This window comes from Lissotriton vulgaris, chromosome 2_1, assembly GCF_964263255.1.
Source record: "Lissotriton vulgaris chromosome 2_1, aLisVul1.2, whole genome shotgun sequence".
In the NCBI taxonomy this organism is placed as follows: Eukaryota; Metazoa; Chordata; class Amphibia; order Caudata; family Salamandridae; genus Lissotriton; species Lissotriton vulgaris.
In genome coordinates, this window is record NC_141687.1 from 772,965,318 (window position 1) to 772,984,431 (window position 19,114).

Sequence of the window (19,114 nt, forward strand, 5' to 3'; positions counted from 1 at the left end):
TTTACATTTTTAAAAAAAAGTTAAGATAACATTTGTTGATCCAAATAATTCTCAATTCTCAGCAGATAAATACATAGCTTGCCTTGTTATTTAAGTAATTTCCTTCGGATAGACCACATAGAAAACAGAAATTTAGTTATAGCGGACACTATCAATGGATTCGTGTCAGACTTCAAAATCCTAAAGAAGACTTGATAGTCCCTTATGCCCAAATTATTACATAGTTGTATTATCCACTTTCTTCGTATAGGTGAGTAGGCTGGACAGAAAAGAGTAACATGCAGAATAGTTTAATTTTCAGTTCTACAGCCAGGGCATAAATGTACAGAACCCCCCGTCCACCTGTCTGTCATAGAATAGAGGGGCAGTGTTCCAAATCTAAACTGTAAGTACAGCTTCTTCGCTAAAGTAGGTTGGATTACGTCTATTTCTAGTTCAAAGCTGTATATGGACTTATGACTCAGGAAGGCACTGGTCAGGTTTGTTGATGGTACTGAGCAAATGGTCCTCACGAGGCTAAAGTCCTTCACAGCACTGGACAATGTTTTCTTAGAAATAGTTGAGGATGTTGCCTCAGGGTTTGTCCATAAGTTTTCGTATCCAATTAAAGCAAGAGACTGTCTAACAAAGCGTAGCCATGGAATTCTACCTGTTCCTGGGGAGGCTAGCACCACCTTTAATTCCTTTTTGTAGCTTTCCAGTTCGGGGGTGCTCCACAGCTTCCTCCAATAGAGAAGGGGACGTGAGGCAATAGCTTCGGCTATGGGCCTAATATTCAGGTCTAGCCTAAGTGGGACTAAAGGAGTGCTTCTAGGCAAGGTTAAAATTTGCCTGATAAAATTATTTTCTGTAATGGTTAAATCAGTAGAAGGAACGTGTCCCCAAAGTTCCGCCCCGTAAAGGGAAGAAGATCTTGCTTGAACTTTGAAGATTTCCAGTGGGGCACTAATAATTTTGTACGCACAGTTTTTTGGGACTTTTAAAATTCCCCCAGTTGTCTGTACAAGTTTTAGATTGGCCTTAGCCATTTGTGCTCCCCATCCCATTCTGTCAGTTAGGGTCAACCCTAGGTAATCGAATGTTGGGACTCTTTCTAACGGTCTGCCTTCCATCATGGGATGTGGACAATTAGTAGTGTTGGCATTAAATACCATATACTTGGTCTTATCGATGTTAACTACCAGATTTCTATGTTTGCAAAATGTAATGAACTGGTTTAAGACCCTCTGCATGCCCATGGGGGATTTTGAGAGAAGCAGAGTATCATCTGCAAACATTAGTGCAGGAAATCTCTGCGAGGCTAATTTTGGGCAGTCGATATCTTTGATTGATAGTAGGTCTTCAATGAGCCCGTTAAGAAAAAGGGAGAAGAGGGTAGGGGCAATAACACAGCCCTGCCTAACCCCTTTCTCGACCAGAAAGGGCCCAGTTAGCTGACCATACTTCCCAAAGCGTACTCTGGCATAGGTGCCATCGTGAAGGTGTTTGAGTTGGTGGCATAAGTAAGGTGGCACCCCCATTGATAGTAAAATATCCCAGAGTTGGTTTCGATCCACCATATCGAAAGCTGACTTTAGGTCCACAAACGTTATATACAAACTTCCCTGGTCCAGGACAACGTGCTTCCAGTAAAGGACCTGGAGCTGAAACAATTGATCAATTGTGGACGTTTTAGCCCTAAAACCTGCCTGGAGGGGAGTCAGTATATTATTATCATTTACCCAGTCCAGTAGGCGTTGTAAGAGTAGTCTCGCATAGATTTTCTGGCTTACATCGATGTGATTGGCCTATAATTTGATGGTTCGATCGGGGAACCCTTCTTAAAGATGGGATTTGTCTCCGCCCCCAACCATGTGCTGGGAGAGGTAGGCCCTGCAAAATTGCGTTGTAGAGTAATAAAAGATAGGGGGCCCAGACTACTGGTTCTTCTTTGAAGAGGTCGCCTGGGATCCTATCTAGCCCAGGCGCTTTGTTCGATTGCAGGGAATGCACTGCAATAAGAACCTCATCCAAGGTGAAAAGCGGTGTGGGGCAGTTAGGGTCCATGACCGTCAAAGCAGTGGGGGCTGAGCTTTTTGGGGGAGTAGAATAAAGCTCTTTAAAATGTAGAGACCAAGATTCTTCAGGTATATTTGGATCAATCGAGGTCCTGCCTTCTGGTTTCCCAGTGTGAACTAGATTCCATAAGGACCGTGGATCTTTGGCTTCGAGTGCAAATCTGATGGCGTGCCATAGATCTTCTTCCCACTCTTTTTTTGCATTAAAAATCATTAGTTTATAAGCACGCCTGGCGTCAGTCACGGCGGCCGGGGAGCCTTGTTTCAGTGCCTTAAGTAACCCCTGCTTCAATTCTTTGCAACCCTTATTAAACCAAGGGTGTTTAGTAACAAAAGACTTGGGTTTAATAGGGGTTGTTTTATGAAAGGAGTGCGCCAATAAGATAGTAAGTTCTTCATGCAAACCTGACTGGGACCTTTGTGCGCTATTACCAAATGGAAGAGTCATGATTAAGTTTGCCCTTTCTAAGAGGGGTATTATGCTCAGGTACAATTTACCCATATCTTCGGTTGATTTCTTCATGTTTGCCCATCTTATTTTCCTCCCACCTTGAATTATTCTGAGGTCGCTATTTTCATAAGTTTCATTGGCCTCAGTTATCAAGTCATAGTTAATCTCAGTTGACAGTGGATTGTGGTCGCTTTCCGTGCGCCTGGATATTTCGAAGTTGAGAATCTTAGGCCATAGGGGCATACTGACCATAAAATAATCAATTACAGAAGTGTGTCCCCTTCCGCTATAGGCTGGTTGCCCTGGGCTATCCCCCTTAAAACGCCCATTACATGCTCTAATAGAAAAGGAGTAGGTTATGGAGGTTAACTGAAGTACCATGGCTGACCATTGTTTAGCTGGATACATATTTGGGTGGAGGATAGACCATATTTCATCCTCATCTGTTGAGATTTGGGGGACTCCATAAGTGGTTCGTAATGACAATTGAAGTCACCACCAATCATCAACGCAACATCTCCCGGAATGGAGATGCCCCCCTGTCCTGCTGGCCTCGAATAGATATTAATAAGTGCCAGTTTAGGTGTTTTAATGTGTGACAATATGATACAGTTTATATCAGGGCTGTTGGTGTCTATTCTTTTCGCGGAAAACCCAAGATGGACACCTATCCAGATACATAATCCCACCAAGGGTCTGCCTCTAGGACCTTTCAGGGCTGGCTCCATAAACGTGGAATAGCCCAGTCTATGTATGGCGTTAAGAGCCCATGTTTCCTGGAATATACATATCCCGTGTAGGTCTACAAAGGCACACCAGTCAGGATTATCCTGGTTGGCGGCGAGACCTGCTATGTTCCAGTTTAGAATTTTTAAGGTTGAATTTTGGTTATAGTTTCTAGGTGACTGATTACCACTATTAACCAAATTATTCAAGCCACCAGGAGCGTTCGTAGGCCCATTTCGTACTGGGTCAGATGGTGCAGTGGTACGTACAGTAATGTAAGCTGTTGCTGATCCTCTCTGCGATTAATCCCTATCAAGGGGGAATTCATCACTGGAAGGTGGCAGATCAATAAGATCTTCTGCAGCCTTCTGCTCCAATCTCCCTTTAACATCTAGAAGTGGCTGGCCAGTATCTTGTCTAAACCCCTTTTCCACAGATCCCCCGTTACTTAGAGATATACTATTCTGTACTAAAGTTTGAGACACAGAGCGTCAGTCGCAATCCCCCAGACCTGAGAGGGCATCAAATCTATTAAAGAGCATGATGTTCCCCAAAGAGCATGTGTTCGGCGCTTCGTCCTGTGGGAATAGGTCTCTTGTGGTTAGATGCCGGGGTTCATAAAAGTGGGACAGTGGCAGTGTAAGAATTCGAGGCAGCAAAATATTTTGGGGCCAATTACAAATGAATTTGACGCACCTCCAGTCTCTAAAATTAATTATAACACAGTCCCCCACCATGGTTTTAGTGCTCTTGCCAATCCAGTTCACTCTCCTGCAAACAGAATTTCTGCTGTTATATTTATAGGAAGCGGTCGTTTCTGATTGAGCCAGAAGGTGCACTTATTTTTGAGTTCTGCATATGTCTCCCTTTTCCCCTGTGCCAGAGCGGGGACCCCAGCCAAAACCACCACATAGGGCGCTGATTGGGGTGGAAGATCGATATTAGGCAGGGGATCAGCACTCTGGACCAGGGGCAGTTTTTGTAGTCTGGGTGCTGATCTGCCAGCAGCTGTTTGATGGGGTTTGTCCCTTATAGCTGTATTTGCACCTGCTGGCAGGCTGGGAGCTTGTTCATCAACAGAGGTTAAGGCAAGAGATCTTTGAGTGGGGGCCGTACGACTGTTTGATGCAGCAACAACGTTGAGGTCAATTGGTCTTTGGCCTGGAGTTTTTGTCTGCCTGTGAATAGAGTCGTTGGCCCTCTGACCCGCTTGGTTCTGGAGTGAGCGTTCAAGGCAGACTAATATATTCTCAATTGAGTCCAGTTGTGTGGTAATAGGGGTACAACATTTTTTGAAAGTGCTTTCCAGTCTCTTCCAAAACAATGGGCCCATATCAGGTTGTTCTTCTCCCCCAGAGTAGTATTTGGCCCGCTATGCTCTTCTATGGCAATTGTTGTTAAATGGGGTGGACTGGGGGGGAAGTCTGGCAGCTGGGACTTCATTAGGCACATCCATTTTGCCAGTTGTGGCTTTTTTGCCTCCTAGAGTTGTTTGTGCGCCAGTGCGCTTCCTTTTAGCGGCCGCTCCTGCATCCCGCTGTGGAAGACCTGATTTTGCATGGGAGGCTGAGCGGGTTTTAATATTGGGAGAGAGTTTATTCTTTGGGGCATTATGGACATCCGTCCCAGTAGGGGAGTTTAAGATTATTTCATGGATAACAACAGGCTGTGGCGTGTTACTTCGCTCCACGACTCCCGAGGGATGCAATGTGTCCTGGGAGTTAGATGAATGGCGAATTGGTGATCTTGCCCTCACCAGGCTTCCAAATGAAGATCTTTTATCAAATGGGGTTTCCAAGGAAAGTCTTCGTTCAGTGAGTTCGATATCCTTGGCCAGTGCTGACGATACCTTAACTAGGAAGTTATCCAAGGTGCCTAATAGTGATCCTCCGGTTGACTTCCTAATATTCGGGGCTTTAGGTGGTGCAGTTGTCATGATTACTTTCGAGGGCCTGTCACATATACTCCTTTATGAGAGGGGTCAGGTACAGTGGCAAAGAAGGAAAATAAACTGACCGTGATTCACTGGAGCAGATGAAAGAGGGGTGGCTCGTTCTGTCCTTGTCCGGTCTTGAACGGGCTTAAACGGGCCCGTGCTTCGCCCGGCACGTACCGCGGGGCTCAGCGCTTGCTTTATGCACCTCCTGGTGCGGGCGCGTTGTCAGCGGTGCGTGCCGCCGCTGTGCCTGCCGGGAGTTGTTGTCCCGGGGCGGCGGCGAGGAAGAATAATGTGGCTGACTCTTGGCCGGTGGCGGCGTGGGATATGGCCCTCTTGACTCTTGGCGGTGGCGGCGTCCTGAGCAGATTAGGTAGGTAGCAAGGTCCCTCCCTCCGCCGGGCTCAGCGCCGGCTTTATGCACCTCCTTGTGCGAGCGCGTCGTCAGCGGTGCGCGCCGCCGCTGTGCCTGCCGGGAGTTGTGGTCCCGGGGCGGCGGCGCGAAGAATGATGCGGCTGACTCTTGGCCGGTTGCGGCGTGGGATATGGCCCTCTTGATTCTTGGCGGTGGCGTCGTCCTCAAAGCAATTCAGGATTCCTTATTGTGTGATATCCTAGTTCATCAGGCCAGTTTAGAAATGGTTTCTTTGTTGGCAGCTTAGATAGAACACATACTCTCTGCTTTATCGTAGCAGGGATGAAAGCCGATGCAAGTTCGAGACAGCTGGGGAGCGCCACAACAGGAGAGGAATATCCAGGTCCGCGCTACACATGGCCGCGGGAACCCTTGTACACACCGTGCACCCGACATGGCGGTTCAGGATGAGGCCTAACCCCGAGCGGGACCGACGGTATTCCAGAGCAGCAGGAGGGAGGGTGGGGCGGAGGTGACACGCTCACGACGCAAGTACAGAACCTTCTTTTTATAAAACTTCACCAAAGCAGTGTTTTGCAGAAAGGCAATATGCAAATGTGGGACACTTTTTCTTAGTTTGCCCAGGCCGGATTTTAATCCCAATCCAACCCTGGGTGCAGGGTAGAGTGGGGTGGGGTAACAAGGAATATGCATTGTACGGTAGCATAATGCCATAACAGACCACACATCTTCAATTGAAATGACCATTACATTTGCACTCACATACAGTTTTACAGATAAAGGTATACAGCACACAATCGATAATGTGTGGAAGTGTCATCCCCCAATGTATTGATTTGATTGTCAACAAAGTTCATTAACAGATATTTGTTGTGTGCTAGAAAGAAAAATAACATCTGTACAGTCTTCCTCAAGCAGACCCCCACTAGCCAACATGATTGTCACATAAATCCTCTCACTTTGAAGTCAAAGAAAGAAAAATAAATACCAAGTTCCCTGGAAGACCCAGCCTGACGTTTGACCTCTAAATTTCCCTGTACGTACACCACTAATACAAATTTTACTGGATTTGAATGTTAAAGGGACTGATCACTATGAATTTGAGACCACTCATATTCTGGGTAAGACTGTGGTAAACCCCGGAATTACTACACTACAAGGCTGGCCTGGAGGAAATTATGGAGCTGGACCAGTTCAAAAGTATTTTGTGGCTCAGACATGTCTGTTCATGGCTGAGAAAGATTGGTCTATCGCAGTTTTGGGATGATCCAACTTCCCTGTCTTCAGCCTCAAAAAAGATGGTAAAATCTAATTTTTGGACTTATATCCAAAATAGTGCGTTACATGGTTCAGTAAGTGGGGTATAAACAAATAGGTTTCTTTTGTTTAAGGACATAGCAAAATTTGAGCTGTTTCTGGATGAGGTCTATCCCCAACTAGCACAAACGTTATATTTGAAATTTAGATATGGGGACGTGACCACCAATATAACTACATCATGTTGGGCAAGTAATCATGCCGGAAATGAAAATGATTTGTGTTTTTTATGTCCAGATAAAGCGAAAGAAAATGATTTGCACATTTTATTTTTTTGTACTGCATATGCTAAGCCCAGGAAGAAGATGGATTAAACCTATCTGTCTAAACCTAGGAATAAGATCATGCAAAGAGGCGGAAAGAACATTAAGGACTGATACAGCACAAGTAATTGTTTTTGGTGTAATCACATTTTTACTAGTTGTAAGTTTCCTAAGGGCTAAAGCAGGATTGAAACTATAGTGATCTCGTTCGAGAATCCCTGAAAATTTGTAAAGAACCTAGTTGTGCATGATGAATGAGACAGGGAATTGTACAGTACAATTCATCAATTAGAAATGTTAGAAATGTTATTCATAGTTTTTGCACCATTAAAGTATGGGAGTATAATTGAATGGCCGTTGAAACAGGACTTAAAAACCTGAGTTATTCTTTTTTTAATTTTAGATGCCTTTTTTAACCAAATATTACCTCTGTATTTATGTTTGTAACAAAAGGGCGATAGGAACGCACAAACCGCTTCCCATTACATTCCCTATGTATAAATTGTATGTTTTCACTGCACTATTGTATTTGTACTTGGAAGCGTATGCGTTTTTATTGTATCTTTTATGGTCTAAAGGAACCGAAATAAAGATTTTGAATTGAAAAAGCCTGTTTACAGAAAACTGGTTTGTGGAAGAATACAGTAAACAAGGTTTGGGCAACGTGAGGGACGAACCTGAGCTAGAAAGCCTAAAGTAAATAAAGGCAGCAAATAGAAAGCCAGAAAATGGAAGTTACAAACCACTACACAAATGGTAAACAATGGGTGGAATGCATTCCTAGGCCAACTTTCTGAATGTTCCCAAGATGTCTTTAGCAAACCAGACAGCTGAGATGCCTGGTAGGCTGCGACCTAAAAACAGGCTGACTGTCAAGAGCAAAGCAGGGCAGGTGACATGAGTTATGATGTGTAGGTATGTGTTGCAAACCATACCCAGCAAATTTCAGGCTTTTTTGGTATTTGAATTTGCTGAACCATAAGAAACATTTAACTGTGCTCTTTTTTTATGAATTTCAATGGTTGTGTTATGAAGCTCCACACCCAAATGGCAGTGTGGGTGCAGTGGGGGTTGGCGACGGGACATGCCCTATCTGCCTATAGGTGGCCAGCCCACCACTCCTGCATATTCCCTTTGGCTGTGTGCAACAGAGTTATATTCACTTTTCTTTGTAAAAATGATTACCCAAATGTTTAATATATTTTGTAAACAATTTGCAATTTGTTACATGCCTCTGAGTGCCCCCAAGAACCACCATTAGTTCAGCCGCCTTTCGTGGAACACCCCCCATTGCTGTGGATTTATTTTAGCAATTTTTTTGAAAAATCACAATTTGCTTTTCAATATTTATGATTTTCAAGATAGCTGGTAAAACATAAATCCCCTTCATTAGCTAATCACATTTAACAAAAAAATGTATGGGAAAGAAAGGGTACAGTGATTTCCAAATTGTAAATGGCAGAGATACAAAAATGTTACTTCTATAGAGTGCTCCCAGCTCCTTTTTTAAAAAGATTATATACCAAATTACCAAACTGATTCACCCCAGCAAAATCACATTTAGGATTTAACCCCCACCCCCAAAAATCAAGCTTAGTGAGTCAATTTCTACTTTCATGCTGAATTTGGCATAATTCCACCTTGTGTTTTGGCTGTAAGTATGAACAGAAACTCCTATGGGCCTTAATTTGGGAAAACATATATTTGTTCACCTCTCAACTTTTTACTTTGGGGTGCCTGTGCACCAGTCGCTCTATACTGTGGGAGGCTTTTCCGGCTTCTACGGTGCTGGGTGGAGTAAGGAGTCGAGAGTGATGTGTAGGTGCGCCAATATTATACTGATGATCTGCTTTTGAACATAGCTCTGTCTGCGGTTCATGTAACTTTGCTGCATTGTTGCAGTATATGACAATAAATACATAATTTTTAAAAACTAAAAACTTTTTACCGTTTGCCCAGTACGGAACAGCCCAAACATTGGTTAATACATTAAGGGATTGTCAAATTAGGTGCAGATCTGACCAAAGCTACAGGCACATCAAAATAGCTTTTTCAATGGAAATGGCGGCTGAACCATAGCATTTATAATCTAACAAACAGTACGGAAAAAAGAGAGATACAGCAGTTTTAGTGAAACACATTTAAGATTACTGTAAGACCTCTTTAGCAAAGTATTGACCATTTGAAGCAAATTAAGTTGGGAGGTAGAGTAACATTTGTTTATACGTAATCCTTTTATTATTATAGAGTTTTGAACTTTAATTAACCAGATTTTGGTCAATAAAAATGCATGTAAGGTAGTATTGTATAAAATCATGGATGTATTAAGAATACGAATCGACTGACTTGTTAAGATGCTTGCCTGTGAATGACTCTCTGATGTTCAGGTCTGTTGTAATGTGTTCTGGGGCTCAGCCTGTCAAGTAACTGTCCAACATGGGTCAAAGATCCTCTGGCATATTAACATGAATCAATTCTCTGAATACTGTTAGTGCTCCTTCCAATGACACGTCTTTGAGCTGCATTCAAACAAAGGTCAGTATTTTAGGATCTTGTCACCAGAAGCCAAATTGATATTCAATTTGAATCTCAATATATATGGCAGGTAGTGTAAGTGATATTTTATTCCTAAATTCAATAAATAAACCACCCTACGTATTTGAGCCATTGGTAGACAGAACAAGATTGATGGCAATAGTTTATTTTGGTGGCCTGGCATAATTACTCTTGTTTGTGGATGATATTCAATTGACTTTTGAGTCCTTGATGAAGCAGCTGCCGCCTCTGCTAACAGTACTAGAAAAATAAACTCAGTATACAAAGTAAATCTGAATATATCGGAGCTTGTGAACAGGAAAAACAGGCGGGAGTTTGCTTTAAAAGCCCCTTTCCTCGCATTGAAATGGTAAAATAACTGTCACAAATTCCTTGATATGCACATTACTAATGGCATAAATACCTGCAGATAGAATATTGAATAAGGACAGATCTTTTGCAAAAAAAAAAAGTGTGTGTCTCATTTGGCTGGTCGGAACGAAGACACAGGAATTGATTGTGACTGGTAATGTAATCTATTCAAACCCTGCTCATGAACTTATTTTACTCTGCCATAGCACTGGGCCTGAGGAGTGCTTCATTCCTGCATTCTCCAGTGTCATTTCTGAATTAGCTTAGGTACTATACAACATAGATAACACCTAAACCGCCTTCCCCCAATGCGTAAGGCATCACCCAGCTCCTTGAGTAATCTCATACTAATGGAAAGCTACATTTTGATTGCTGCCAAGGCACTATTGCATCGTCTCCTGTATGTAAATAGTATTACTTTGTCACTGTTTAAAATACATTCCGTAATAAGAATATATTCTCTAATGACCTGAAAACATCTGAAGGATTGAGAGCTTTATAGATGCAATTTCTGTTGCTGTGAAATGAATGTAGATTGTATCCCTTTGAAACATAGACCTCATTATGCCTCTAATGCTCCCTCTATCAACTCCTTCTGGTACAGCTATGCCAGACCAATTTGAATCTCACATTGTTCTAGGCAGTAATCTTGATTGATTGCATTCTGAAACTGCAGTGCCCGGATCAGTAACTCCAAAATCTTATTTCTTCATGTTATCTGGGTATGACAATTAGAAGCAATGCCAAAATGCCTAATTTTAGTGGTAAACCACAGTGAGGATGTATGACGTTAGCACGCATACTATTACCACGCATACCTTTACAACGCGGTATTTACAACGAATACCGTTACAACGCATAGCGCTTTGAGGTGCTGGATAGTGGTAAGTATAATTTTATATTCCAACTCCAGTCCCCGTGGACACTAGGGAAGGTGTTGAATATAAAATTAAACTTATTCCCTATCCTAGAGCGCCCCCCAGCGCAATGCGTTGTAATGGTATGCGTGGTAATGCCTGCGTTGTAATGGTAGTGCGTTGTAAAAAATGCGTGCTAAACGTTGTATACCCCACAGTGAGTGTCTAACTATACACATTGTGAAGCAAATCAGCTTCTTGAGCACAATTATAGGTACCTATCTATGCCACCGTCTGCATCTCAAGATTTGTAGAACCTGACTCGTGAAATGAGCTTCACAAATATGAGGGATCATTGACGTCACTTAGTTCAAATGATCATATGTGCTCAACTTCACATTCCACATCAGATTTAGCAAATACCACCACCCTGCATTCTGATTTATCCGTAGAAAAATTGATTTGTTTGACCCAGTCTGAATAGAGGGATAGATGTCATATCCACAGAAGTAATTGGATGTCTACTGATAAAACCAGTGATTTATTCCAATTTATATCCTGACATATACAAGAAGAATTGCAATAGAAATTCAGATAGAGCTCAGAGCCCTAGGAGGTAAATGCAAAACAGCTTTTCACTTAGACACCACTGATTGGAGTTCTGTTTCTCAAATTTATATCGCTTGAATATCCCCTATAAACTTAATGCTGATTACTAGTGGTTCTGAAGCGAACAGTTATGACAACAAACAACTCTGTATGATGCCCTTTGAAATGGAAACAGGGTCTGGTATAACCCATTTACATACAGCTTTTCTAGTATAGTAACATCCTGTGTCTAAATTATGCCATCCATCTTATGGATTCAGTATTCCAATTCAGCTTCACCTAATTAAATATCTTTTGTGCATTAAAAGGCTCTGCCACTACGAACCAGTCATTCCAGTTTGCCTTGTGGGAAATATCCTGTACGCCAATGTATTAATTGAGCCCAATTGACTGTTACAATTTCCTCCAGCTTGCAAGTTGCTTATATAGAAATCTCGTCCTCTAAAATGCACGGCAAGACTTTTTCCAGGATCTTAGCATCTGATATTAATGAAAATATAAATGACATGAGTTGCTATATTTCAGGTGTACTTACCTGGCTTCTCCTGAGGCCATCACCATTTCTTCTATGATTTCTTAAAGACCTGTACCTTTAGCATCCTTGCCATGAAAGTCCGCCTATCAAAAAATCTGCTGTGAACCCATGTAACCCCAAGGTTTTCCCAGTTGCAGGGACCTTTTTGCCTTCTTAGTCTCCCGTTGGGAATTCACTTCCAAATGGACAGCTCAGTCTGCATATTGAGGGGTAAAAGTTGTGTCTTTTAGAACTATTTACAGAAAGCTTCTAGTCTCTCATTTGTTTCGAAGTATGCAACTCAGAACAGATAAGGCGTTCATATATTTAAGCATTGTTTAAATTAACTTTAGATTCAGAGCCTCAACACCATTAGTGTGTTTCCTAGCCCAGTTTGCATGTGTAAAACACACTTAGAGGACATCCTCTTATTTATGATTTAATGTGAAATCCTTTATATTGGGTAAGAAAAATTACCAGAGATTGCACAGTAGGTCATTAGTGATACATTTATGTGGCACCAAGAGCATTAGTATATCCTCAAAGATATTTGAATCGCTTTAGTAATGAATTGACGTTATAGAAGATTAAATGCTCAAATAGTTTTCAAACTTTAACATGAAAAATACTTCCTCCTTGTATGAAATGAGTGCATATGGAATGTATTTTATTTAGTTCTTTTTTTAATTTAATGTTTTATAGTATTCTCTGTAACATTAAGCAGCTGTTTTAAAGTGCTTCAGTTTGACATCAAGACCAGTTTGAGAGGACGTGCTGGTCAGGGCCTTTGTTCTGTGGCCGAGACTGATTTGCTATAACTGGTCCCACTCTGTGTATTCGCATTTTTGTTCTTTTCTTTAAAAGACCCACGTTGCTCCCAGGAAAACCTTTTTATTGTAACTCCTTCAGTATATTATCATTGGCGACAGCTGCAATCGTATGTTTTCCAAGGAGAAGCAGAAGTGCAAAGAGCAAGACGAAGAAGCAGATACCCTAAGTAGGGTTTATTCCAAGGAACAAGATTCAGGAATGTACTAAAATATATCCTACCGCTTAAGGGCTCTGACTGTCAAGAAGCTTTTGAGTAACAGCATGTCTTTTCAACTTGCCCTGGCGTTTTTATTGCCAAATTTTACATGTACGTCGTGATAAAATGTAAAGGGTAATTTTTAAAAGATGCTCATGTAGGGCTTACATTATGTCACACGTGGGGATTATATGGTATTGGGCTGAGGCAAGTGCCAGAAAAACACAAAGAGGCAGAGGAAGGCCAGAATGAACCAATGCAGGCAGAGAGCTTGAAAATTAATTGAAGAGATAAGTCTTTGTTTTTTCCCTGAATCTGAGACTGTTGTCTTCAGAGGGTTGAAGGTTGGAGATTAAAACCCTCGACTACCTCCTTCAAAAACGAAGTCAAAGACTTTTGTTAAGCAGATTCCAACAGTAGCAGCCCTGAAGTATCTCAGCTTGACTCTCTTTCTGTGGGCCTGAGCCCAAAATGTGCCAGACGATTATTATATTGTGTCTGAATTACTGCTTGCTTTACCTTATTGCATTTTAACTTTGTAAGTATTATTCGCCTGCTATTTTTACAGCGCTAAGATGCCCTGACGGTTCATGTTTGCGCTATATAAAACTCCTCAATTAAATAAATAAATAAAAGCTTTGCCCACTAGTATTTATACCCCACAGTGGGGATTTCAGAGACTTTGGAGGCTAACCATGTTTTTGACAATCAATGTTTTCACTATCCAGTGCAGTGCTTTATTAAATCAGCTACTAACTTTCACCCAAGCTATTCTTCTATTTAGCTAGGATTTGCTTTGGCTTCCAGGACATGGTGGTCTACAGAGTACTTCCGATTAAAATAAACATTGATTGGTACATAAGTATCGAGCAGGTGTCGTACTTTATCAAGACTTATATGAGGAAACTTCATGTGACAGAATTAATGAGATTGATGGGCAGGTCGTTTCTTTTTATTCTTTTATGAGCTTAAAGCATATTTGTGTTGTTCTAGCACACATAAACAAAAGCACAGTGTCGTATTGTGTATTTGTGTTTAACGTACTAATTAAAGATGTGGTGCAGGGTCCCCCGCAACGAGGCAGTATTTCCCCCAGGTAAGGCTCCTCCCAGCACATCAAAATAGTCAAAATACAGTCAATTAAACAGGTGCCCACTCAATAACTGAGTTCTAGATCAGTGGAATAAAATTAAAAGATTTATTATAAAAATTCAGAATAAAATGTGGTATAGAGTTACTCCTATAAAGGCGCTCGGCAAATAGATTATTATAGAGAAGTGCAAAATCACAAGTATTCCCTATCTGAGAGATGGAGCCCTAATTTGACTTTGAGGGATCTCCAGAGCACATTGAGGCCCATCATGGGTAGAATGGCATCAATGTATCCTTGTAAAAGATGAAGGGGCATATCTCGGCCACAGAACATGAAATGTTGTGTCTTATTCATTGTGTGGTTGCAGTGGAAAAGTCAATGTACACCAATGACGTGACATCCCCAAGCCATTTGAGCTGCACCATTGCTTCCATACTCAACCTGGAAACAAAATTGAACTGTTGGAAAATATCTCCGAACTACTCTTCTGGGGCATTCTGCAGAGAATTTGCTTACCCCTGCTCAACTGTTCCTGATAAATGTACTTGTGAATGGCGATGTAGCAGATGCAGTGTTAGAACTGCAGGTTTCTAGGATTCCCATGAAAAATGTAATGGCCAGGATATTAGCCACTGCAACGAGGTATTAGCCGGTGCAGGGCAGCAAGATTGGGTTGCTGCAGCAAAGAAGGTTTCAGTGATGCTAAATGATTCCACAGTTCATATCGTCTCAGAGTTGAACCTTGCTTCTTTAAGGTGCAGATAAGACTTGAAGACAGCAAAGAAAGAATTGTTCACAAGTAGAATGGAAGCATCCCTGTGGTTCCAGCAAAATAAACGGTCCATGATAAGGGTAAACCGCTTGTGATTGCAAACCCTCACAGTACTTGTGACTACCTCTCACCGAAGAAAGGCTGTCCCAGGCAATCAGTATAGATCTGTCTTGGCTTGTCTTATAGTCGTGTAATAAGGTAGATTTCTTGGGTACTGGGCTTACTCAAAATGGCCCCTCTTTTGATGGCAGAATTAATGGGAATATGAGTAACTCTCTCAGCAGCAGCGGTGGCAGGATGGGTCTTGAATGTAACTTTTGTTTTGTTATATTACGGTGCCCTTTGCTCTTTCTTCTACCATGTCCCCCCTTTCCCTCACCCGATCAGTTTTTGAGTGGGTAGTATGAATGGCGACTCAAGTCAAAACGTGTTATAATTTCTTTCAGTCTACATGCATTTCTTTTTACCAGGTGGTTCTTTATTGTTTTCATACTTTATAGTATTAAAATACATAGACATTTTAGGTATGCACAGCAGTTCTTTGTCTTGTTGTATATGCATTTCCACACATATATGATCCTGATCCAGTATCTCTTTATTTTACAATGTCTTGTAATAACTTGCCTTTTTGTGTGCATAGTCAGTTCAATCCATGTCCTGTCTGTTACACTCACTTGCATGGTTTAAAACTTTCACAGCTGCAATCTTTTAACTTTGTGAAGTCCAACTGGTAATGTAGTGGTGTGGATTTATTTTTTGTGGAGGGTACCCCAGAAAAGGAGTGAAACGAGAGAAGGGAAGTGCAGCACTATTCTCGCAGCTCTACTTAACTTTTCCCCTCTCTCCTACGCAATGGTCTGGATAAGGGGCCTTTTATTTCCCCATGACCCCCAATACTTCTCCGTAGACTAAAGCATCTCAGTATATCTGTACTGGTGAATTTGTGGCGGCCATTCGTCCAGTTTGGTTTGCAGTGCCTCCAAATATTGATACCATGCTTCCATGGTGAGTGGGCCGAAGGTGAGGGGGAGGGGGGATGGGAGGAGCTTATCCCTTCTTGCCGCTAGAGATGGCCACATGCCCACTTACAGGGAGCGGCAATCCAGGTTTTCAACAGGGGAGCCATAGGGGATTTCCAGGCCAATGCTGTCTATTTTTTTATCAAGACTTCGGCTAGGTCTATACATTTCGTAGGATTTTTTAGTATGTGCCATTACTCCCAGTCGACTGGAAATAGGATTTACTGCAACTGTCTGTTATTTGCAACATCAGTGATATTGTTTCAGTCCAGAACTTTTCAATTTCCGGGCAAGACCATACCATGTAGTAGAAATCAGCTTCAGCACATGCAAAACGTGTGCATTCGTGGTTTACCTCTGGGAACATATGATTAACCCATTTTGTGGAGCGATATGTCTGGTGCAAATAATTAAATTGCTTGGATTTGAGACGTAATGTTCCCGATACCTTTTTAACTCTAATCAACTCTGTGTCCTATTGCCTGTCTCTGAATTCCTGTCTCTCACTCCTTTTCCATAAATGCTGAGCTATGTTGGACGTTGTGGTGTATTGATGTTATTTTTCCTGCAGGTTTTGGTCTGCTGTGTTTGAGTAATCAAAAACAGCAGATCATTCTGAGTGGGTGTTCATTTTTATGATAACATCTCTTACACATACCTGGGAATGTCCACAGGTACAACTTAGGAGAAAATGCTCAAGAGCTTAAATTACACACTCTTATTTCACGGAGTTATGCTAGGTTTTAAACTTTTGGAAATACAATGTATGTAGGGTAAGCATATGTTACTCTTAGTTACTGTTGTAAGAGTTATCTGTCTTGAATCTCCTTTAAGAGTGGACACAGAGCGACTGATTCACAAAAGCATTTATCAGTACACAGGAAGTATTACTTCAGGAGTACTCTTTTATGTATTAGTAGTATATGATTTTTACCATTTTATATGTTGTGGGCCAATTCATAAAGGCATGCAACAGTGTGTAAAAGAGTACTATAGGAGTACTACTTTACATACTCCAAAATACCTTTGTGAACAGGACCCAGGGATGTTAACTTGGGAAAGTTCACATTAAAGGCATAGAGAGTTAGTTTTTTTCCAGCAAAAAGTGAAATTTGAATTAATACCCTTATGGGAGAAGGACAGTCACACTTAGAATATTGTTGATGTTTGCTCAAAGTTCATTTGATAGATAACAATCCCTGGGTTTCTTAAAAAACACTGTCATTGGGACAAATTTGTATCCATAACATTTTCTCTAAAACACTGTTTTCTTTTTTACTCTAGTGTTGCTGCAAAGCCGATACAACTTTATGAGCTAGCAAAGTGCTCTAAATTGGAAAAAATAGAGGATGCCTTACTATGTGAATGCCCAGTAGTAAGTTTTAAAGTATTTACAACATGTTACGAGAATGTGTTTACTTTATTGTAATTTATGTTGTAACATCCTAGTAGGCTTTTTTGTTGGATAATAAGTACTTTTGTAAATATACTTACAATCTCTCCCAGTATTTTTGGTTAGAACAATTGAAATGTGACACCTTCAAAGCCAAGATGTGGTGCACTCAAGGATAAAAAAAATGTTCCACCTAATTATTTATCTAGTTAATACCTGTTTCTTGCATGATATTCATAAAAGCTGTGTAGTTTGTTTATGGAGGTGATAGGATTTTCCTCATTGCAGCAGATTCTACGTTTGGTCTCATGTCTCATTTCCAAGCTATTGTGGAATATTTGATCATTTTTATAACATTGTGCCAAAATGCTAAATGCATTTCGTGATTCTCGCCGAAGCAAAAAGAAATGATGGAAAATGTTGGTTAACATACTCAAGCTCTGACCGATTATTGTGCCATTTAAGGTTAATGTGTGCACGCAGCGCTTCTGAAAACAAGTGCACTAACATTGAAACTTGCTATAAATAATGGTAGTTTCAGTGAGCCATAACATTGAAACTTGCTATAAATAAGGATAGGTTTGGTCAGCCTTGGTGCCACTTGACAGTGATCTGAGTGTAGATAACATTCCTAGGATGTGGTCTAGAGCTTATTGTAATGGGGTGGGGTATCTAATATTCCCTCATCGATCCCTAACTCCCGGCCTAAGATATTAAGACACCACAATAGTCTCCCGTTTCCATGGCACTATGGATTGGAGACCTGCATTCAGCATTGCATTGGAGCTGAGAAAAAAGGGAGATGAGGGAGATGGGGCACATCAGCTCCACCTAACCTCACAGAATCAGAGAGATATCTAGAATTTCCTTACAGAGCTCTAACTCCTGGCCCTGGACATTAAGGCCCCAACCTTTTCTTCTATGGAAACCACAGTCTGGGGTGGGGTCGGCTTGTCATCTCTATCTAACCTCATGAAATGGAGCAGAACCAGTCACAGCCCTCACTGATAAAGTCACAAAAATATCTGCTCATGATGGTCCCTGAAAATGCATACAAACTTTACATATCACCACTTTGGCATTGAGTGATGTTCTGGTTCCATGTTGAGTGACTGTATGCCATTCTGTGATTAGTAGCTGCTAAAATGGTCATGTTTTGCTTGTACTGAGGTACATGCATGCAAAGTATATTTTATGAGAAAAACCTAAAATTTTACTTTTTGATGACCTACCAAAATTGAATCATAAGGCGTACAATTCACACCCTTTCAAAGTTTACAGATGCCTTAGTAATCAGACCTACAGAAGTTTTATAAATTTTATATTTAGAAAATACTTAAAATCTAATTTCATTGTTTTTGTATCCATCAGGGAGAATTACTTCAAAGTCCTTTGGACTACAAATCATCTCTTATTGCTGTAACAGGTCAAAATTGGCTTTTACGCTTATGTTCAAAAACTGGAGAAACACTTGAAAGAATATATCTTGCTTCTTACTGCAAATTCAGGTACTGCAAGTTGCTAGTTTGCTTTGTTGACAGGATGACTGGTTGTAGGTATGGTCATGAGTTATATGCAATGGAGGGAGTAGTATTCAGGTGTAATGTCAGTTGATACTTCCCATCTACAAATTGCCCACAGCATCATGTGCGTGCTCAAACATATGGTATACATGCACACTAACATATCCATATTTTCACTGTGCCTGTGTGCACTTAAATGATTGTGTTAGCTGTTGCACCTTGGAGCACACATTAGACTTTGGGGGAAGGAGGTAATAATCTACTATTGCCAAGT

General features: G+C 41.2%; 1 protein-coding gene across 1 annotated transcript in view; it reads left to right on the top strand.

Moving 5' to 3' along the window:
* DCAF17 (DDB1 and CUL4 associated factor 17) overlaps positions 1 to 19,114 on the top strand; it is a 497,543-nt gene that overhangs the window by 91,236 nt on the left and 387,193 nt on the right. Inside the window, exons 4-5 of the mRNA XM_086956119.1 lie at positions 17,209 to 17,299; positions 18,689 to 18,825. Coding sequence (XP_086812245.1) covers positions 17,209 to 17,299; positions 18,689 to 18,825 — 228 coding nt within the window. The remainder of the gene's footprint in view (positions 1 to 17,208; positions 17,300 to 18,688; positions 18,826 to 19,114) is intronic.